This window comes from Doryrhamphus excisus, chromosome 10, assembly GCF_030265055.1.
Source record: "Doryrhamphus excisus isolate RoL2022-K1 chromosome 10, RoL_Dexc_1.0, whole genome shotgun sequence".
NCBI classification, from domain to species: domain Eukaryota; kingdom Metazoa; phylum Chordata; class Actinopteri; order Syngnathiformes; family Syngnathidae; genus Doryrhamphus; species Doryrhamphus excisus.
This window is the reverse complement of record NC_080475.1, coordinates 11,741,116-11,763,278: the sequence shown is the minus strand read 5'-3', so window position 1 is coordinate 11,763,278 and position 22,163 is coordinate 11,741,116. Positions and strand designations below refer to the sequence as shown.

Below are 22,163 nucleotides of genomic sequence, written 5' to 3'. Positions count from 1 at the left end.
ATTTTGTATCTTTAGATCCACAAGCTGTTTCCCTTCAAGCAACATGATCTGATGTCATATGACTTAAAGACCGTTTTTAAAGGGGCCATATTATGCTTTTTCCCCACTTTTCTGACCTATAAATGTAGTTACAATATTGTATTGTCGTGTTAAACCATGCAAATCTTGAACAGGTAATCTCTTTTTTTGAGAAACTTTGGACTGTATAGTCTCCACTTCCGGATCCGATTCGGGATCTAACAAAAAGCGGACATTTTAAAAAGATAAATTGCCGTTTATCAACACCTGTAAAGTTGGCGGCACAAACCAGAAGACTTTATATGCACTGGCAGTGAGCGAAATCGGCATTTATTATCAGTATTAACTCCTAAATAGTTAGCGGCACAACCCGGAAGTGTTTCTTATGAGTGCAGATGAATAGGTGCAGATTCTGGAAGCACTAAAACGTGTGTAGGAGTCCACAGCTCATTACAAAGGGCAAAAAATTAGCAAAAATTAGGTCCCCATTAAGACTCTACACAATAAAGGCCTGTAAAATAGGAGTCATTATTGTGATGAAATAGGCCGCCGCTAAGGCTGATGGGAGTTAAAAATCTTTGCCAGCAAGGAGACGTTTGACTGGCTCTTTTGCTGGTGGAGGCGCTCCTTGTCCTGTTGCTTCTGGCTAATGGTGTCTTTTTGTGTATTCTTCTTCTTCTTCTTCGATTGGATCTCCTCTTCCGTCTGGCGCTGCGTGAAGTCCCACGTGCGATCTTCCACCTGGCAAGAACATTTCATGAGGTGTGTTTTTTTCCTTCTTCCACATTAGAAGCCCCTCTAAATGTGACTGTTGTTGACTTTCTGCATTAATGGTGTTTATTGCTGATATAACAGCTCACACCTGAGTGATAACAATGGAGTTATAACAATACTTTTCATTTTCATTAGTAGTTATGCAACACTACCAACGGATATTTCACACACATGTGCTACAAGTTCCTGGCCCAAGCTACAAAGCCGTCAACCTCTGTGGCACCACTGCTATGTCGACCCACTGGGGACACTCACCTGCTGTGCGTCACTCTTCCTCTTCCTCTTCATTTTGTCCATGTGAGCGCTCTTGTCCACGCTATCCAGGTAGAAGTTGGTTTCTTTCTTGGCCTGCGACACTTCAGTGCGGAGACGCTGCTGTAGCACCATCTGCTCGTAGGCCAGACGCTCGCTCAGGTGTGTCCACTGGAACCTGTGCAGGTACTACCACACCAAATACTCACCGATATTAATATACTGCTTGATAAACTCAGGGAATATAATATAATATAATATGGAAAGTGAGGCAATGGTAATTTTGCACTACTGACTTTATTCTGCTCAAAGAAATGAATGCAATGAAAGGGAATAATTGTTTTTGGTGTTGTTATAATGGCTTATATTGTTGTAATAATATAGTGTTAAATTGTTAAATTATTAAAGAATATTGAAAAATGTCAGTATCAGTATTTTCAATACTGGCTCTAAGCTAACGTGAAATAGTACCTTGATGCACCAGAGGTCAGAGATGAACGTCTGGCGTTTCCTTGTGGCCATGGGAGTGTTGTGTAGCGACGCCGCCACTCGCTTGGCCACGCGTTTGTCACGAAACTCGATCCAGCCCTCGGTGAAGTCGCACCTCCTCGATCCTGACTTCTTCTTCCTTTTTTTGATCTCGCCATCTGCAACCATAACACAATGTGTCATGTTTGTATGTATGTACATGTCAAATCATTGTTTTACGTTTTTATTTGCCTTCAGGTTGCAGGAAAACGCGTCCAATCTCCCCGTATACGGACATAAGATTCCTCAGGTGTTTGGGTCGAAACCTCGGAGGAATGTGACCAATGTATAAAATCCCTGGAACACACTTCCTGGCTGAAGAGGAAGTTGGCTTAGGCCCTTGGAGAGTTCTCTTTGTCCGCTTTATTTGAACACTATCTTCATCATCCACAATTGTTGTGTCCTCTTCTTCCTCTTCAGTAGTCATCTTCTTGTCTTCTTCTTTCTCCTGAATAGTCACCTTAGTGTCCACCTCCTCCTCCTGAGATGTAGACTTCCTGTCATCCTCTTCCTCCTGGACCGGCATCTTCCGCTCCTTTTGTCTGTTGAGTACAAATCAAAGACTATTTATTACATTTGAGGACAGCTACAAGTATGTTACCACAACATTTGGTCTAAATATTTGTATTAGTTTTAATCTATTTTACTTTTAATCACAGACTGCACACGTCGTACTTGTTAACAGGGAAACAGCGACACGATCTATTTATGTAAAATAAATAATAGTGAATTATTGCTGAGCTTATATTTCGATGAAAAATGTTAAATAAAATATTTCGATGAGTGAAGGTACAATGCTAAACACTCCAAATATGTCAGAATCTCACCGTGAGACCACACCACGGCGTGTCCAAGCGTCGCGTACTACTGACGAAACACTTCCGTTCAGAGCAGACGCACTTCCTGGTATCACTTTAAAATAAAAGCTTCATAACTCTTCGGTCGTTTTCATATTTGCGAAGTTTATCTGCATAGGGGACTCGAATTGAATTATTATTTAAAAAGTGATGAATACGAATTAACAATAGGATCTTATTTTATGTCAACCCAAATTTCACACAGTTTAAACTCATATTGGTTTTCAGAGATGTTTTATTTTGAAATAAATTTGTCGCAAGGAATGCCGGGAGGCGGGATGTTTTGATGTGAGTAGCGGCTAACGTTACGGTTAGCAAACAAACATGCAGAGACCGGTGTCCACTTTGCTGCTGAGTCCAGGTGTTAAAGTCAAACTGCTCAACGCGGGATTTCAGGTGCTCAATGACGTCATTTCCGTTTCAGCGCTCAACCTCAGTCGAGGTAACGTTCTTTTTATGTTTTACTCTTTTCTGTATACTGTGGCTGCAGCCGCTACTAGCATCATGAAGTCGATATTTATTTTATTCTGATCATATTCAGATCTATTCTAATGAAAGGTAAATTCGCAAAGTCATTCAGTGATTTTCAAACATTTAAAGTAAAAAATATTGGTATCAGAATTACATAATACATAATGCAGTATAGCCTATCCCTAATTTCTATTGCAGAGGCGGGTATCAGCCAGCAGGAGGCGCTGGAGGTACTGCAGACAGCACGGAAGGAGGGAGGAGCTGATGAAGGAGGGGGAGGAGCTCCTCTGACGGCTCTGGACCTCTTGCAGAAAGAGGAGGAGCTAAAGAGCATCGTGACCTTCTCCTCGAGTTTGGACAATGTGCTGGGAGGAGGACTTCCTGTTGGGAAAACAACAGAAGTCTGCGGAGCACCGGGAGTGGGAAAAACACAACTTTGGTGACACATAAACACACGCATACATACACATACACACACGTGTGCATCAAATGTGACACAAGCGTGTTCAGTCTGCAGTTGGCAGTGGACGTTCAGGTGCCACCATGCTTCGGCGGCCTCGGAGGTCAGGCGGTATACATTGACACGGAAGGAAGCTTCATTGTTCAAAGAGTCGCTGATCTTGCTGCCGCCGCCGTCCGCCATTGCTCCTTGCTGACAGACGACGCAGAGCAACAGGACGCCATGACGACCTTCACCGTGGACAGCATCCTGTCCAACATCTTCCTGGTACGGCGTGACACTTACCACTTGACAGGAAGCGATGTGATCACGTTGTGGTCTTGATGTGTTTCAGGTGCGTTGCCATGACTACGTGGAGCTCCTCGCCGAGATCTACCTGCTGCCCGACTTCCTGTCTCATCACCCTAATGTCCGCCTTCTTGTGATTGACAGCGTGGCATTTCCCTTCCGTCAACTCTTTGACCAACTGTCACAGCGGACACGCCTCCTCAACGGCCTCGCCCAGCAGCTTATCGCCATGGCGACCAAGCATAACATAGCCGTGGTCATGACCAATCAGATGACCACAAGGCTACGGGGTGGACAGTCTCAGCTCGTCCCTGCGCTGGGGGAAAGCTGGGGCCACGCCCCTACCCTGAGACTACTCCTGCAGTGGGCGGGCTCGCAGAGGCAGGCCACCATATTCAAATCACCAGATCACATGGAGGCCACGGTCGGTTACCAGATCACCACAGACGGCTTCAGGGACGCAGAACAATCAGAGCAGCTGCAAAGTAAACGCCCACGTGTACTCCTTGACCAATCAGATGCCTGCTCCAGCAAACAGATGCAGTTAATTGGTGACAATGTTTCTTTATAAATGTTACTTTAGTGACTCATTAAAATGTGTTTTCAAACCTTTGTTTTCATCAACAAGGTCTCTCAAAAGACATTTTGGTCTCTAAATATGATTTAGTGAGTCCAAGTGGTCGCTAAAAACCTTTCAGGAAGTCACAAATCCATCAGTACTTTTATTTTGGTAATTAAAGGAAACAGCGGTTGGTGTGTCTAGTTGTTATTGAATAACATGGATGGGAGTTCAATGTTTACTAGGAAACTAGTCAGTTTATATTTCAAAATAAAATGTCCTCATTATCAGGGCAGCTTAATTGTTGAGTCGCTGAATATTTCGCGGGATCGCTTCAGCGACGACACAAACACTTTTGTCATGTTTTTTTTTATTGGTGTCATGAATATTACACGTCTGTGCTTTATTTGATTCAGTTGCTCACTGGACCCCCCCCACCACCACCCCATCGTATCTCCCAAATTAACATAAAGAACCGAGTCAATTCCTACATAGTCCCCTGTTGGCGGCCATTTTGTCAAACTGTCAATACTTTGACATACAATAATACAGTCGCCATGACTGACAAATGTTTTAGTGTATGTTTGGAGTTGACTTCCACTTTGATGTGGAACGCAGACAAAAAAAAGGGGGTGAGTCGGAGTCCAGTGAACATAGAGTGCTTTGAGATCAAATACCTACAACGGTATCCATGCATAGTAGTGACGTCTCTTAGCATTCCGGAAGGCCAGGAACATTCCTGAATGAAACTGTTTGCTTATGGAAAAAAGGAAAACAAAAAGAACATTTCTTAAGTTATCATGCAAAAACAACAAGGTCATTTTCCTCCTTTGTGGTTTTTGTTGTTTTTTTTTTTTAAATAAGGTGGCTAGTTTTGTCGTCATAAGTACCAGGCTCATGCACGGACTGACACCAGAGGGCGATGTCCACACTTTTTTTTCTTTTTCTTTTTTTTTTTCTTTTAAATTTTTTTTCTGAGGTTCAATTGCAGGTGAGTTTATCTTACAAATTATTTTACAATGTACACTAGTTCCTAATTGGTCAAATGAAGCATTCGTGCGCAAATAGCGCTAATGTTTAAGCTAGCAAACGGTCAGGTTTTCTTTCATTGCAGACAGACAGATTAGCGTGATGTCGCTAAAGCTGCTAGCATGCTACTTTCTTTATGGCATACAAGTTTGCACTTGGGTCCAACTTAAGTTGCTTCCCAGTGCAACCTCTAATGTGACGGAAGAAAGCTGACCTTTGAACTTGTAAGCTATATTGCATTTGTTGACAAATTTGTGAACGTAGCATGTTAGCCACACAGAAGATCCATCCATGTGTGGGTTTTAAAAACATGCTAGGTTAATTAGCGACTAAATTGTCCATAGGTATGAATGTGAGTGTGACTGCCCTGCGATTGACTCGAGACCAGTCCAGGGTGCACCCCACATACTGTCCGAAGTCACCTGGGATAGGCTCCAGCATGCCCCCCCCCGCGACCCACGTGAGGATAAGCGGCATAGAAGATGAATGGATGGATGCTTCAAACACACAACACAATTAATTGATCTTATTATCGATTATTAATAACTACTTCCTTTGCTTTGCATATTTGGATGTCCACACCCGTCCAGAAATTGACATCTTCCTCCGTGCGTCCATGTGAGAACGGCGTCTTGCCAAGTAGCCATCTTGAAGTCCTGCAGGAAGTGGATGCAATGAAGAACCTTGTGATGGTGTGGTTCAAAGGTCATAACAAGACGGCTTGAGTTTTTGTGCGGCAGTTTTTGTCACCGGGTCTTCAAGCCACGATCCTCAGCCAATCGCAGCACGTCTTTGCTTTCAAGATGGCGGCGAGGACGGCGGCAAAGGCGTCCGGCGAGCTTGGAGTGGTGCGTTGGATTAAGGCCCAGGCTGAGGTTACAACGAGGAGATCTTGATGGTGTCGGAGGTGTAGGCGGTGGCACGCGTCGTACGCAGGATGCCAGTCGGGATGACAGCAGGCGAAGGAGGGAGGCTGTCGTCGGGTGTGTTGGCGGGTGGCGTTGGGATGCTGATGATGGCAGCGCTGAAGTCCTGCTCGCCGCAGTTCAGTTTGAGGTCCACTTGTGCGTTGAGACTTGAACGTCTAAGACAAAAAAAAAACACACACACACGTCAGCGGCAAAACACGGCGCTAAATGTTATTAAAGTTTACGTTTGTTTACGTCTGAGGTGGAAGATGCGTGCTCTTGGTGTGCAACGTGTCCAGCTCCTGAACGCTCCCCCGACTCACGGACACAGTAGAGTTAGCCAGACGCATGGCCGCCCGCCTTCGAACGCGGCGAGGGCAGCAGCCTGTTGAGTGGTTTGGCGCCCCCTGCTGGCTGGACAGGGAGGTGCTGCGGCTGGTTCGGAAGCCAACTGACTCGGTGATGCACAACTCGCTGTAGTTCAGCTCGTCTGTGAACTCGTGGTTCTGTGAAGGAGATGGGGGGGGGGCAGTTGACTTCCTAGGTTTCTATTTTAGTCTCTAACAGGAAAGACACTAAATCAAGGATGTCCGAGGTGTGTTTTTATCCCACAGTTCCTCTCCATCCTTTATCCTATCTCTCAATGTCACGTGTCCCTCAACACTGTTCCTTATTTCTAAAATCACAAATACAAATCACAAAATGCTGATATTCGTATTTTGGTACGGGACAAAAAATTAAAATTAAAATTAAAATTAAAATTAAAATTAAAATTAAAATTAAAATTAAAATTAAAATTAAAATTAAAATTAAAATTAAAATTAAAATTAAAATTAAATAAATTTAAAAGAACTTAAACTATATTCGGAAAGCAGGAAGTGAACAAATGTAACAGTTACTGAAATTAAAATTAAAATTAAAATTAAAATTAAAATTAAAATTAAAATTAAAATTAAAATTAAAATTAAAATTAAAATTAAAATTAAAATTAAAATTAAAATTAAAATTAAAATTAAAATTAAAATTAAAATTAAATAAATTTAAAAGAACTTAAACTATATTCGGAAAGCAGGAAGTGAACAAATGTAACAGTTACTGAAATTAAAATTAAAATTAAAATTAAAATTAAAATTAAAATTAAAATTAAAATTAAAATTAAAATTAAAATTAAAATCATATTAGGATAAAAATTTAAATATATTAGGATAAAATTAAAATAAAATAAATAAAAAACTTAAATTATATTCGGAAAGCAGGAAGTGAACAAATGTAACAGTTACTGATTGTAAAAGTACCAGATGGAGGGGTAGGATTTAATAAGCTTGAACCAGTCATGATGTGCTATATATATCACTATATTGACACTTACTATGGTACCCATTATGTCATTGGATGGCCGCGTACTTCGGTATGTGACAAAAATAATTTAAAAAATTAAAAAATATATAAAATTAATACATTTAAATAATTTAATTTACATTTATTTTAATTTAAATTTAAATAATTTAATTTAAATTTATTTTTTATATTAGAAAGGACGGAAGTGAACAATCCTTTTGGACATGTGGAACTGTGAACTGATTATGTGATGCATTCAATTGTAATCTGATGCATGTTCAAATTAAATCAAACCATTACCATTACCATTACTGTCTCTTTAACACAAGTTATGCGAGCGTATGCTCTATGTGGAATATAACATACATCAGCATGATGTCACATGTCATGTGTGCTGACTCGGCATGTTAACTGACCGTGGTCTTCTCCAAGCAATGAAGCAGGTGATGATGTTGATGCTCAAATGTCGATTTGTTCTTCACACACAGAGCGCCGCTGCCACTGTCACGGTCCTGTACACACACACACACACACACACACACACACACACACACACACTATTATAATCAGAGGTGCTCATGTACTTTGGAGTGTTTGTCTTTGTCAAAAGGATGAAGAACAAAATAAAACATCCAGCAGGTGGCAGGAAAATGGAGAGCCATTATACACGATGTGTGTGTGTTTGTGTGTGTATGTGTGTGTGTGTTTCACCCCAAGGGCTCGGTCTTCTTTGTACTGCAGGAAAGCGTTTGTTGTTCCTTTCTTTGCCATGCGGATCCGAGCCAAACGGACTTTCTGTTGAACAAGTGTGTTGAACATAAGTGTGCATAAACATTGGAAAGTTTGTCAAATGTATACGTTATAAAAATTAATATATATACATAAAGTATGGGTGCACCAACCTGCTGCGCTCTCATCTTGTCGGCTCGCTGGTTCTGGTGGTAGATACGACTGAAGTTGGACACGATGACGGGCACGGGGAGGGCGATGACCAGCACGCCGCTGAGTGAGCAAATGGAGCCAAAAATCTTCCCGGCGATGGTATTGGGGACCATATCGCCGTACCTGAGGACCAGAACCGTGAAAATTGAGTACCAGTCAAGCTGGAAGTGCTGTGTAACCATGGTAACAGAGAAGCATCATCCTCTAGTCACATGATGTCATTATGACTGCTTTCTTGCAGATATCATCTTGATGCACGTTCAAAATAAAGCACACACATACTAAACTGGGAGGGGCTCCTCCAGAAGCGAGGGCAAAGGGGGGGGGGGATGTCATGGCGTCATGCCAAATAAAGGTTTTACAAGAGTGGGAGGTCCCTCAAGAGCCGGGTCAGCCCGGTTCTGGTGAGAGTGTTCAATATTTCATGACCGGGATTATGTCATCCTCCACTCAATATGGAGGGAATATTGTCGAGAACAACAACGTTTATTAGCCGACTTCTCCAGTGATGAAAAAAAATTCGGAAAAACATCAGTCCTCTGCAAAGAGGAAACAAGGAAAGAAAGGCAATGAAGGACGCAGTGAAAAGAAACAGGAAGCCATTTTTCTAATGGGCTTGAAAGTCAACGTGTGCTGATCCCAGATCGGCTCCGATGATACATAAATAAATAAATAAATAAATACAATAGTCCATTAGCGGCGAGCTGACCAATCGCACACTCAGCTTGCTTATCAGCCAATCAGATCATGATTCAGCACAGACAGCCGATGCTAATTCGGTTTATTTTCTCTCCGACTTGGACAAGAGTGCACGTCTTTTCCCCTTCAGCTCACAACTAAAATGAGCCAAATACAGTAAACATAATATTGTACTGCATTGTGATAGAGAATACTGTAATACAGAAATGACACCTAAACAAGACTGTAGCAAAGGCAGCACATTCGGAAGCCATTGTGGTGTTTACATGAAAGACACTGAGAATAGCAAAGATAGCAAAGATGTGAGAGACACAACATGTGGGTGGATGCCGCATGAGGTTGAGCCAATCAGTGCCGAGGATACTGAACAATAACATCCTGTGTTGTATAGTATGTGTACCCAGGCCTTGTATTTATGTATCTTCACTTGGATAATAGTAGGTTGAGTGGTTAGACCTCACAGCTAGGAGACCACGGTTCAATTCCACCCTCGGCCATCTCTGTGTGGAGTTTGCATGTTCTCCCCGTGCATGCGTGGGTTTTTTTCCGGGTACTCCGGTTTCCTCCCACATTCCAAAAACATGCTAGGTTAATAAGCGACTCCAAATTGTCCATAGGTATGAATCTGAGTGTGAATGGTTGTTTGTCTATATGAAGACAGCTTGACAGTGACTGAGGTGAGTCCAAGGAAATAGGTGCAGATTCTGGAAGATCTAGAAAGTTTTCCATGTGGGTTATTGTATTGTAGCTGCTCTATAGGAGTGTGAATGGTTGTTTGTCTATATGTGCTCTGTGATTGGCTGGCGACCAGTCCAGGGTGTATCCCGCCTCTCGCCCGAAGACAGCTGGGATAGGCTCCAGCATCCCCCGTGACCCTCGTGAGGAAAAAGCGGTAGAAAATGAATGAATGAATGAATGGATAATAGTAGGCCTGAAAAACAGTGATCTAGTGAGGGAGTGATAATCAAAACTGTGATAATGTGAGGGATTACTGTATATGTTGTTTAGTTAAGGGGAGTTGCTAGTTGTGCCTAGCTTGGAGATGGTAGCTGATATACAGAGGACTTGTCTCCATGCCAACAATACACAGACAGATGTTACTGCATCAAACAGAGTTCACTGCTATGTGGACTTTTTTACTTTCGCTTTGGTTTTTGGAGCAGTTTGGATATTGTCACATTGAGTTCCCCTGGCCAGGGGGCGGTGCCATGGGAAAAAAGGGCCCTTGGCATAATTCATTCATTTTCTACCGCTTATCCTGACAAGGGTCACGGGGGTGCTGGAGCCTATCCCAGCTGTCTTCGACTTAGAGGCGGGGTACACCCTGGACTGGTCACCAGCCAGCCAATCACAGGGCACATATAGACAAACAACCATTCACACTCACATTCATACCTATGGACAATTTGGAGTCGCCAATTAACCTAGCATGTTTTTGGAATGTGGGAGGAAACCGGAGTACCCGGAGAAAACCCACGCATGCACGAGGAGAACATGCAAAATCCACACATAGATAGCCGAGGGTGGAATTGAACTCGGGTCTCCTAAATGTTGATATCAATAACTAATAATAAGCACTATCAAAAATAGCACGACAGGACTCCCCCTTCAGCTTGACAGAAGGTGTCCACTATCAGGTTCGGGGGCCTGCCGGAAGAAACCAGAGTACCCGGAGAAAACCCACGCATGCACGGGGAGAACATGCAAACTCCACACAGAGATAGCTGAGGGTGGAATTGAACTCGAGTCTCCTAAATGTTGATATCAATAACTAATAATAAGCACTGTCAAAAATAGCACAACAGGACTCCCCCTTCAGATTGAAAGAAGCTGATGCTGGTGACCTTGCTGCCACAGCTCCGATCGGATGCCTCAGCAATGGAAGCATGGAATATGTCCCATTTGGACTCAATGACCCCGCCCTCCCCCGGGATGTCAGCAAAGCTCATCCGAAAGTGAGAGTTGAAGACGAGGTCAACAGGAGACTCTGCCAGGAAAGTAAACACACATAAGGCTACTACTACTATGGGGAATAATGAACAAATATTTTAACTTCAGTAACTTTTTACTAACAAGTACCACAATGCATGCTGGGAGCCAGCGTCACTACAGAGTAGGAGTCGCATAAAATATCTTTATCTCAAACTATCATGATATTAAACCCTACTATGGACTATGGACACCCATGCAACACCCTTATATCCGACTTCTGACAAAGTGTGTCCGACAATGAGTGCTCCTCCTCGGGTAAACGAGGTATATTATTATATTATACCGGTATATTAGAAAGTGGGGTTCGTTCGAAGTTAAGAAGCACTTTGGGCATGTGACCAATCACAGCGGAGTGGGTGTGCCCGGAGGCGTGTCATGGATGGAATAAATTAAAACAGACCATTTTGCCAGGAAGCACAAATCCAAAGAAATATAACTGGAATAGGTACAGATTCTGGAAGATCTAAAAAGTTTTCTGTGTGGGTTATTGTGTGTAGCTGCTCTATAGGAGTCCATAAGTCAATACAAAGAGTCGAAAAATGAGCATAATAAACATGATGATATGATGCATGTTTTTTCAAACGAACCAGCTCTCTAAAAAGAGCCGAAATGTCCATTAGAACATACAGAGTTTCAGTTCTAAATGTTCCGTTTCTGAGTGAAATTTTATGTGTGATGAACGCATCACTGCTAGGAGACCCGAGTTCGATTCCACCCTCTGACATCTCTGTGTGGAGTTTAATTCGCGACTCCAAATTGTCTATCGGTATGAATGTGAGTGTGAATGGTTGTTTGTCTATATGTGCCCTGTGATTGGCTGGCCACCAGTCCAGGGTGTACCCCGCCCATCTCGCCCAAAGACAGCTGGGATAGGCTCCAGCACCCCCCCTTGCGACCCTCGTGAGGATAAGCGGTAGAAAATGAACTTATTAGTTTGATCTGGAGCTAAAAGACCAACGTCCTCGCCGTGTTTCCTCCACCCCCCCTCTTTCCTCTCTGGCGGCCATGTTTAATTGATAACGTGATGATGAAAGTTGCAAGAGGAAGGATGCTCATTTCATGTTTTCGCCTCATCTGGACAACATGTGATTTCTTCTTCTTCTTCTTCTTCCTTGTGGTTTTTTATTATTCCTTATTTGGATTCTATCTGATAGCATGATAACAATACCTCTAAGTGTAATGTATTGTTGCCATCTACACACAAAACATGTTTTATTTATCGTATTTCCTTTCCCGAAATCACGTACTTCCTACTCAAAGACAAAGAGAAGACTCATTGTCATCATGGCGTGACTCGGTACAGTCAACGTGTTCTTACCATAAACCTAAACACTAAGATGTACTACTAGGACTAGTACACAAACAATGTCAGAGCTAAGAGTAGCGAACTTGATGATGTCATAGCGGTATAAAAAAAAAACGTCTATAAAAGCCAAGAGTCTATTTTTAGCTGCTCCTGCTATTTCGAGACCACTCTTCACTCCAACAGGAAACGCACGGTGTCAACTATCTACAGTATCCCGATGGTGTGTTCAAATCCATCTGCAATAACTGGAAAAAAATTATATAACAAAAAAAAAAAAAAGTAATTATCCGTCTGTGTCAAAGTGATCTTTGAGTTCTTCATTGTTGTCATGATCATGAGCAGCGGAGCAGAGCAATAAAAAGCAGACGACGACGTGAGTCTGTGACAACAAACAAAGAGTAGCGAAAACAAAATGAACACAGTATTTTTCTCACAGGAATTCCGAATAAAAATCACTTTTTAAAGTCGTACACCAACCGGACTGAGCGAGAACGAGGAGTTTCCATCGCAAAAAAACATGTGACTCCCCGCAATGAATAACCACTTCCTCACATGAACCCTCCTCAGCTCTCCGAAGAGGCGAAATGTCTGCAGAAAGCGCCAATAAAAAAAAAAAGTACACAATGACTCACTACAACAACCTGTTATGACTCACTCGGACACATGGTTAGCAGGGATTATAATAAACTACAATGCAATAGACAACAACACAGCGGGACACACTACACTCAACAACATCACGAAGGACTACAATAAAAGACTACAATCTGTGACTCATTACAATAAATGACTACACACCGTGACTCGCTATAATAAACAACAACACACTGTAACCCTCGACAACAACGCAACTACACGCCATGTAACTACACACCACTAGTGTTGAGTTGTGCGTCTGTGAGCAACAACACACCGACACTGCCGCACAAACACATACACACCCGTATATATAAACACGGCGTGGGCGTGGGCAGGATGAAGATTGGCCGCCACACCGAAGCAGCATGGCGTGGGCGGCGCGCGCGCGCTCGGCAGGACACACAAGAAGAAGCGCCGCACGTGCGTTGCCACGGCAACTCACCCCAGCGTGGTCATGGTGACGATGGTGTACCAGAAGGAGGCCGGGATGGAGGTGAAGGTGGAGCCCTTAGTTCCTTTCTCGGCGTAGAACATGACCGTGGCGAAGATGATGATGGCCATGGTGAGAGAGAAGAGCAGGAAGCCGAGTTCCGAGGCGCAGCTTTTCAGCGTGTAGCCCAAAATCCTCAATCCCTGCGAGTGACGTGAGAACTTGAAGATCCGGAAGACGCGGAACACCCGCAGCGTGACGAAGGCGCCACTCACGTCCTCGTTTTCAGGCATGACCAAGCCGATGTAGTACGGCATGATGGCCACCACGTCGATGACCGACATAACCGAGCGCATGAATTTGCAGCGACTCGGCGCGGCGAACAGACGCATCAAGTACTCAAAGGTGAAGATGAGAACGCACGCTGTGTCCATGCAGAAGAACGCCAGCTGGTACTTCTCGCCGCAGGGCAGGTCCTTGACGCTCCCCTTGGGTGGGCGACAGGGGACCGTTTCGACCACGTTGGCGATGACCGACACGGCGATGAAGAAGCCTGTCACGTAGTAGAACACCAACGCCATGGTGGACGTGTGAGGGTTCTCAAAGGCTCGCCACAACCGCTCTCTCGGGGTGCTGTGGGGGGGCAAGGGCGCATCCATGGCTTCGTTTGCTTCCGTGTCCTCCGCCAGGCGCTCCTGGTTTTCCTTTTTCCGGTCTCGATATTCCTTGGTACGGAAGAGAGACACAAGGAGGAAAAATTATTGCTAACATCAACGTACAGTACGCTTTCATTGACACCCAAAAGGGTCATTTTTATGGAAAATGGCCCCCATCATCATCATTAGCACAAATCCAAGGAAATATAACTGGAATAGGTGCAGATTCTGGAAGATCTAGAAAGTTTTCTGTGCGGGTTATTGTGTGTAGCTGCTCTATAGGAGTCCATAAGTCAATACAAAGGGTCAAAAAATGAGCATAATAAACATGATGATATGATGCATGTTTTTTCAAATGAACCAGTTCCCTAAAAAGACCCACCACCAGTCCAAGGGGCATCAGGTTCAACTGTACTGGACTCGTACCAGCACCTTTTTGTTTGTTTTTGGGTGGAATAAATTAAAACAGACCATTTTGGTGAAAAGCACAAATCTAAGGAAATATAACTGGAATAGGTGCAGATTCTGGAAGATCTAGAAAGTTTTCTGTATGGGTTATTGTGTGTAGCTGCTCTATAGGAGTCCATAAGTCAATACAAAGTGTCAAAAAATGAGCATAATAAACATGATGATATGATGCATGTTTTTTCAAACGAACCGGTTCTCTAAAAAGACCCACCACCAGTCCAAGGGGCATCAGGTTCAACTGTACTGGACTCGTACCAGCACCTTTTTGGTTGTTTTTTGGGTAGGTGGAATAATTTCAAACAGACCATTTTGGCGGGAAGCACAAATCCAAGGAAATATAACTGGAATAGGTGCAGATTCTGGAAGATCTAGAAAGTTTTCTGTGCGGGTTGTTGTGTGTAGCTGCTCTATAGGAGTCCATAAGTCAATACAAAGTGTCAAAAAATGAGCATAATAAACATGATGACATGATGCATGTTTTTTTCGACTCGTACCAACACCTTTTTGTTTGTTTTTGGCTCAACATTTGCTATAAAAGTCAATCTTGTAACACATTGATGAGTTCACTCTCCTTCACACTTTATAGTCGCCATTGTTCATTCGAGGGCCGAAAGGTGTACGAGTGGTTAGTGCACAGGTCAAAGACCCAGGTTCGATTCCCCGCTCGGGTATCTCTGTGTGGAGTTTGCATGTTCAGGTACTGCGGTTTTCTGCCACATTCCAAAAACATGCTAGGTTAATTGGCGACTCCCGAACCCGATGGTGGACACCAGAGGTCAGGGCTTCTTTCAAGCTGAAGGGGGAGTCCTGTCGTGCTATTTTTGACAGTGCTTATTTTTGGTTATTGATATCAACATTGAGGAGTTCAATTCCACCTTGTGTGGAGTTTGCATGTTCTCCCCGTGCATGCGTGGGTTTTCTCCGGGTACTCCGGTTTCCTCCCACATTCCAAAAAACATGCTAGGTTAATTAGCGACTCCAAATTGTCCATAGGTATGAATGTGAGTGTGAATGGTTGTTTGTCTATATGGGCCCTGTGATTGGCTGGCCACCAGTCCAGGGTGTACCCCGCCCCTCTCGCTCGAAGACAGCTGGGATAGGCTCCAGTATGGCCGCCACCCACGTAAAGATAAGCGGTATATAAAATGAATGAATGTATAAATGTTAACTCGTGACTAAGGAAGCCCGCATGCTAAAACACTGCCCCTAGTGTATCGGTAGAGTATTGCGCTGCACACGCTCAGTCATGATACATTGAAAGCATCATTTGACCTGCTCTGACTGCTGATCCGGTTTGGTGTCGATGAATTCGTAGAGCCGTGAGTGGAGTCCGTACCTCCATGCAGCAGTCGCCGATGATTTCAGGCACAATGCCGTAGAAGGCCAACTCCTCGTCAAAGGCTTGGATACACTCATGTCGCGGGTAGTGCAGCTTGCCCGTGCGGTAGAAGTTGAGAATATGGCGGAACATTTCTGGGTCTCGATCAAAGAAGTACTCCTGAGTGTCCTCGTTGTAGAAGAACTCTTTCTCCGAGGAGCCCAGCAGCGTGTCGGGATAGCGGTCCAGCGTGTTCTTCCATGTCTGAACAAACGCAAGAACTAGCATGAGCGTCAATGTTTGGGAAATAAAACAAAACAACAGTCACCGGTAGATTTGGTGGCTCCGCCCCTTTCAGCCGCCATCTTTGGAGCACCTACCTGAAACCTGACCCCGCTGACGTTGACATACAAGATCTCGTCAGACCGAGATGAGTTGTCTATAGGGGGTTTGGGCATCGTCTTCTTGGCCAGCGGCAGCCAGCCCACCGCCGCCGCTCGCGCGAAAGGCAGCCATGTTGCCACGCCGGCCGCCATCTTGCAAACCTGCACAGCTTTGTCGTCAGGGAGCTGCTCGGGGTACGACGCAGGTGGCGGTGGCACCTGCCCTTATTTCCTGGTGTGGGCGGAGCTTGGCATGTTGATGTGTGGGGAGGGAGGCATGGAGGGAGGGGGGTTAGATATATTCTAGGTGTCACGCCATGGAAAAATGGCCGACAGGAAGTGAAGATGACACACGTGGTGGTGAAGAAGGATGTGTGTGTGTCAGTGCTGCGGTCTTATTAAATTGTGATGATGCTGGCGAAGTTGCAAGCTCGACACAATCTTTTTCTCTAAGTGTCTCTTTGCCGCCGCCGCCGCCGCCGCCGCCACCGCCCTCTTCCTACTGCCGCTGCTCCTCACTCTCAATGGACCAGCAGCGGCCACTTGGCGTCCATGTTTGCTTGTCCTGTCAAAAGGATGGAGGGGAGGGGGGGTGGCAGAGAAAAAAAATTAAGGACAGGGAGTGTGAGAATAAGGAAAAAGATGGAGGCCGCAGGAGGACGGCTCAAACACACACACACACACACACCAGGACAAGATTCCTAACACTGCTAAATCGAGTGCATGATGGAAGTCAACAAACAGGAAGTGGATTGTTATATAAAAATATATATAATCTAAACTACTCAAGTAATCTGATTACTGACTCTGCATTTGTGTGTGTGTGTGTGTGTGTGTACATGAGAGCAGCTCGTCAGGAGAGGCCAGTCAGGCTGAAAGTTTGATTCATAATTCATGAACACACACTTTTGACTTCTCTTCAATGTGTGTGTGTGTGTGTGTGTGGAAGAGAGAGAGAGAGAGAAAGAGAGAGACCGACAGAAACAGGAAGATAAAGAGAAAGAGAGAGAATGGAAACCCTAACCTGATCCACACTGCAGAATGTAGAAGAAGACAAAGACGTTGAGTTCAGGTTCTGGTTCGACTCCACAAATAATGATGGACTACTTGTGTGTGTGTGTGTGTGTGTGTGTCTTAATCAAAGCGTGAAAACGTTCGGCTCCACTTCTCCAGGAAAGTCAAAGGTCACAGGAAATCAATGCTCCTCTATTAGAGGCCATATTTACATGCTATCCGAGGCTCGCTATGACATGCATGAATGAATCTGGAGGAAAGAACAACAACAACAAAGAATTACTCAGCATTCACACGATAAAACTAAATGGTCATCATTTAACACACTGACTCATACACACGCACACTGACTCCTACGGGCTCTGACTGACTCGCATACGGACACATGGACTCGTAAAGATTCGTATTGATTCGTACAGACTCAAACTCAAATCACAAAGACTCAAACTGACACACACTAACTCATACAGACTCAAGAAGAGAACCATCAATTTTAACAGACTCGCATACAGTTGACTGTTTTGACTCAAACTGACTAAGAAAGATATAGTCATTCGTACAAGTCATACTAATTCATACCGACTCATACTGACTTGCATAGGGACACATGGACTCGTAAAGATTCATATTGATTCGTACAGACTCAAACTCAAATCGCAAAGACTCAAACTGACTCAAAAAACCACACACTAACTCATACAGACTTTTAAAGAGTCATACTGACTCGAGAAGACAACCATCAATTTTAACAGACTCACGTACAGTTGACTGTTTTCACTCAAACTGACTCAGAAAGATACAAGGATTCGTAGAAGTCATACTGACTCGCATACAGACACATGGACTCGTAAAGATTCATATTGATTCGTACAGACTCAAACTCAAATCGCAAAGACTCAAACTGACTCAAAATAAAACACACACTAACTCATACAGACTTGTAAAGAGTCATAGTGACTCAAGAAGACAACCATCAATTTTAACAGACTCACATACAGTTGACTGTTTTGACTCAAACTGACTCAGAAAAATACAGTGATTCGTAGAAGTCATACTGATTCATACTGACTCCTACAGGCTCAGACTGACTTGCATACGGATGCATGGACTTGTAAAGATTCTAATTGATTCGTACTGACTCAAACTCAAGTCGCAAAGACTCAAACTGACTCAAAAAGACACACACTAACTCGTACAGACTTTTAAAGAGTCATAGTGACTCAAGAAGACAACCATCAATTTTAAGAGACTCACGTTCAGTTGACTGTTTTGACTCAAACTGACTCAGAAAGATACAGTGATTCGTACAAGTCATACTGATTCATACCGACTCATACCGACTCCTACAGGCTCAGACTGACTTGCATATGGACACATGGACTTGTAAAGATTCAAATTGATTCGTAGAGACTCAAACTCAAATCGCAAAGACTCGAACTGACTCAAAAAGGCACACACTAACTCGTACAGGCTTTTAAAGAGTCAAAGTGACTCAATAAGACAACCCATCTCACGTACAGTTGACTGTTATGACTCAAACTGACTCAGAAAGATACAGTGATTCGTACAAGTCATACTGATTCATACCGGCTCATACCGACTCCTACAGGCTCAGACTGACTTGCATATGGACACATGGACTTGTAAAGATTCAAATTGATTCGTAGAGACTCAAACTCAAATCGCAAAGACTCGAACTGACTCAAAAAGGCACACACTGCCTCGTACAGGCTTTTAAAGAGTCAAAGTGACTCAATAAGACAACCCATCTCACGTACAGTTGACTGTTTTGACTCAAACTAACTCAGAAAGATACAGTGATTCGTATAAGTCGTACTGATTCATAGTGACTCGTACAAACGCAACATCGTTTGGTAAAGACACACATTTGCGGATACACATTCATGCTGACTCAAAAACTCAAAAACATACGCAGTGTCCCGTACAAAGTTACTCAGGTACAATACTCACTGACTCGTTTGGACGCACACTGACTGGAAAAGACACCAAATTGTAAAGTTGATCGGAAAGACTCACAATGACTCGCCCAGACTATGGAGGACTCGTACAGAGCTACGTCAACTCTAACAGACTCGGTCAGACTTGTATTGTCAAGTTGAGTGTGTTCTTGTTGGGCCGAGGCTCCGCCCCTTGGGTGAGGTGACGGGAAACAAGTCACTTTTTGACACTAAAAAAGTCGTGTTTTAACTTTTGAGTTAAAACTTTTGGGTTAAAAGCAGCGCTGAACCACATGTGTGTGTGTGTGTGTGTGTTCATGCAATATTCATATTATTAATGTGTGGTGTGTGTGTGTGTACTAACAAATATGAATGCAAACACACTGAACTTCATCACTAATTGATATAAAGGCATGATATCACACTAACACACACACACACACATTGTTGGCTTGTATGTATTTAGTTGACTTCTCTGCTGTCATCATCATCATCATTATCATCATCATCATCATCATCATGCAGCTTCTATTCTATGCTATTCTGGGCATGAGTGAATGTGGAGCACATTCCATCCTACTTACCTCTGCTGCTGCTGCACTCCACCAGGAAGAAGAAGATGATGATGGAGGTGGAGGAGGAGGAGGATGAAGAGGAGAAAGAGGGGGGAAAAGTTTCCAGGATGAAAAGAGGAGTGATGAAGAACAGATAAAAGATGGACCGCCCTTCTTTTTACGTTCTCGGTGTGCTTGTGGCTCTGCTACCTCGGCAACAAGCACATCTACTGTCTCTCTCTCTCTCTCTCACACACACACACACACACACACACACATACATAAAAAACACGCGCGCGCACGGACACAAGCTCCACCTCCACTGACATGCTCGGCCCTCCACTCCCTCTCTTTTGATTCACTTCCTCTTGTCCTCCATGTACACACACACACAAACACACACATGCGCATGCGCGCGTATCTGATTAACGGAGGTCATGATGGCACACCTCTGACACGTGCACGCCCAAGAGCGGCGGGATAGGTAAAAGTGTCCCACGTGGACTATGGAGCCCTCGTGCACGCGCGCGCACACTCAATAATGCATGCTAGGGAGCAGCCGGTCAGCTGTCGTTTTTTTTTTTGCCGACGTCGCGCACGCATCATCAAAGTTTTACGACTTCGAAGTTGTTAGCGCGTCAGCAGTTTTGCCACCCGCGGCCACCAGGGGGCGGCGTGTAGTAGAAGTTGCTCTAATGCTAAGCTAACGGAATTAGATTTGAATGTGACTTAAGTTAACATATAACAGAAGCTACAGAAGCATTGTAATAAATGTGACGGCTCAGCCGGTACAGAAAAAACTATAATAATAAATGTTTACATTAAAGACACTGCAGTTTTTATGAGTTTTTTTTCCTCCAGAGGCCAAGCAGGCGATAGCAGTGAGACAGTGATGAACGCCACGTCCTGGAAGTTGATACTAAGTTACTTCCTGACTGCTTTAAGCACATGTTGACCATTTTCAAGCTAACAATGGTATTATGGATTATTATTATAGCTGTTATTATTACTGTTAATAGTGTAGTGTCATTAGGACCACTTCCTGCTTCCCAGCATGCTCTGCTGGACTGCTTTGTAAATAGTTGTAACTATTAGATGTTTAAGGAGTCACATACTTCACTTGAATATTTTATAATTCTGTTGCACATTGTTGGTGATTGAAAGTGATCGCAAAAAATATATTTTTTTTTTATCGCAAAAATGACATTTATAGTTCATGGGGGAAGCAAAGCGTCATTTCCTGAAGTGATTATGGCGACGATTTGGACAAAAAAAACTTACCATATCACTCTATGAACATCCAGCAGCAACACAAAGGTTTTCACCTGACTATTTTAATGCTATCACTATCCTTTCAAGCAAATTAAGCGACTCTTAATGTTTCTTTGCCGGCATAAGATAGCCACAATATTACTATTATTACTTTCATTATTTAAGTAGCAAAAAGGTTGACGCTAGTCACTGCTGGTTTATTCCTGTTGTGTGGCGGTCGGGTCAAAACACATGTGGAACGGCAAAAGTTCTGGAATGAGGGTGAACCACAGGAAGGTCGCATTGATCGTCAGCCGAGTCCGAGTCATTAATAATGCAGAATCCCAACCAGGAAGCACGACTGAGGAACTGTACCAGAACCGCATCATTGCTTTGCACTAGACATCATCGGACAAAGTGATGATTATTGGTATACATTATATTAGTTATGGGTATTATATGTTAGCATACATTATAATATCATATATAATCACAACATTTCATATACATGATAATTATCATACATTATACTCTATTAATTGATACATTATCAAATACTTTGGTTGTTGACCTAATGCCCAAGACGTCTTAGCCGAGTCTAAACAGAGTCTAGACCTAAGACGATACAAGTTCATCTTAAGCATTGATATATGATTGATATGTCAGAATGTCGTTCATTTCCTCTCTGCAGAGGAAGTAGCAAGAAGCACTTCCTCCAAGGTTCCAATGGAACACAAACACTTGCAGTCAGAGGCGGGAATTGCAGTCATGTGATCACAGCCGCGCTTCTTCAATTACAACCTCCCACACACACACACACACACACACGCGCGTGCGCGCACACATATCACTTGTGCGTGTTGCCGCAGTGGCAACTCAGGCTAAAAACAAACGTAGAGGCTCTCATTACAGGTCGATCAATACATCTCAGGCTATGTGTGTGTGTGTGTGTGTGTGTGTGTGTGTGTGTGTGTGTGTGTGTTTGTGATGACATCATGGCGATGCCTCTGGGTCTTCTTTCGTGTTCCTCGCCAACATACTTTTTTAGTAGCGGAAGATGAAACCGGTGAT

The 22,163-nt window shown here is 43.5% G+C and overlaps 3 protein-coding genes and 1 long non-coding RNA gene across 5 annotated transcripts; 2 read left to right on the top strand and 2 right to left on the bottom strand.

Annotated features, from left to right (window-relative positions):
* Positions 1 to 6: 6 nt before the first annotated feature.
* On the bottom strand, positions 7 to 2,486 carry abt1 (activator of basal transcription 1). Its single transcript, XM_058083270.1, has 5 exons — positions 2,400 to 2,486; positions 1,765 to 2,114; positions 1,516 to 1,691; positions 1,048 to 1,233; positions 7 to 759 (listed from the first exon to the last, which is right to left on the bottom strand). The coding sequence occupies exons 2-5, from the start codon at positions 2,096 to 2,098 to the stop codon at positions 571 to 573; spliced, it is 885 nt and encodes a 294-aa protein (XP_057939253.1). The 5' UTR covers positions 2,099 to 2,114; positions 2,400 to 2,486; the 3' UTR covers positions 7 to 570.
* On the top strand, positions 1,791 to 4,694 carry rad51c (RAD51 paralog C). Its single transcript, XM_058083269.1, has 4 exons — positions 1,791 to 2,871; positions 3,099 to 3,339; positions 3,411 to 3,627; positions 3,695 to 4,694. The coding sequence occupies exons 1-4, from the start codon at positions 2,754 to 2,756 to the stop codon at positions 4,217 to 4,219; spliced, it is 1,101 nt and encodes a 366-aa protein (XP_057939252.1). The 5' UTR covers positions 1,791 to 2,753; the 3' UTR covers positions 4,220 to 4,694.
* On the bottom strand, positions 4,442 to 20,079 carry kcnd1 (potassium voltage-gated channel, Shal-related subfamily, member 1). 2 transcript variants are annotated; one of them, XM_058083266.1, is made up of 10 exons: positions 19,872 to 20,079; positions 17,340 to 17,579; positions 16,313 to 16,880; positions 15,951 to 16,196; positions 13,503 to 14,215; positions 8,385 to 8,547; positions 8,194 to 8,277; positions 7,899 to 7,994; positions 6,400 to 6,650; positions 4,442 to 6,320 (listed from the first exon to the last, which is right to left on the bottom strand). In XM_058083266.1, the coding sequence occupies exons 3-10, from the start codon at positions 16,466 to 16,468 to the stop codon at positions 6,113 to 6,115; spliced, it is 1,917 nt and encodes a 638-aa protein (XP_057939249.1). In that variant the 5' UTR covers positions 16,469 to 16,880; positions 17,340 to 17,579; positions 19,872 to 20,079; the 3' UTR covers positions 4,442 to 6,112. The 2 variants fall into 2 exon arrangements, with proteins under 2 accessions (XP_057939249.1, XP_057939248.1); XM_058083265.1 differs by lacking the exon at positions 17,340 to 17,579.
* LOC131136457 (uncharacterized) lies at positions 4,745 to 7,031 on the top strand. The gene is made up of 3 exons (XR_009131745.1): positions 4,745 to 5,198; positions 5,581 to 5,696; positions 5,827 to 7,031. It is a non-coding gene; the product is annotated as an uncharacterized LOC131136457 (long non-coding RNA).
* Positions 20,080 to 22,163: the final 2,084 nt, after the last annotated feature.

What these genes read in the sequence shown, in the direction of transcription:
- abt1 (XM_058083270.1), bottom strand. Translation starts at nt 2,098, where the DNA reads ATGCCGGTCCAGGAGGAAGAGGATGACAGGAAGTCTACATCTCAGGAG. An exon ending in CGTTTTCCTGCAACCTGAAG is followed by an intron (nt 1,692 to 1,764) that starts GCAAATAAAAAC and finishes TTATGGTTGCAG; the next exon opens with ATGGCGAGATCAAAAAAAGG. An exon ending in CTGACCTCTGGTGCATCAAG is followed by an intron (nt 1,234 to 1,515) that starts GTACTATTTCAC and finishes TTGGTGTGGTAG; the next exon opens with TACCTGCACAGGTTCCAGTG.
- rad51c (XM_058083269.1), top strand. Translation starts at nt 2,754, where the DNA reads ATGCAGAGACCGGTGTCCACTTTGCTGCTGAGTCCAGGTGTTAAAGTC. An exon ending in GTGGGAAAAACACAACTTTG is followed by an intron (nt 3,340 to 3,410) that starts GTGACACATAAA and finishes AAGCGTGTTCAG; the next exon opens with TCTGCAGTTGGCAGTGGACG. An exon ending in TCCTGTCCAACATCTTCCTG is followed by an intron (nt 3,628 to 3,694) that starts GTACGGCGTGAC and finishes GATGTGTTTCAG; the next exon opens with GTGCGTTGCCATGACTACGT.
- kcnd1 (XM_058083266.1), bottom strand. Translation starts at nt 16,468, where the DNA reads ATGGCGGCCGGCGTGGCAACATGGCTGCCTTTCGCGCGAGCGGCGGCG. An exon ending in TCGGCGACTGCTGCATGGAG is followed by an intron (nt 14,216 to 15,950) that starts GTACGGACTCCA and finishes TTCCGTACCAAG; the next exon opens with GAATATCGAGACCGGAAAAA. An exon ending in ATTGCTTGGAGAAGACCACG is followed by an intron (nt 6,651 to 7,898) that starts GTCAGTTAACAT and finishes TCTCCTTCACAG; the next exon opens with AACCACGAGTTCACAGACGA.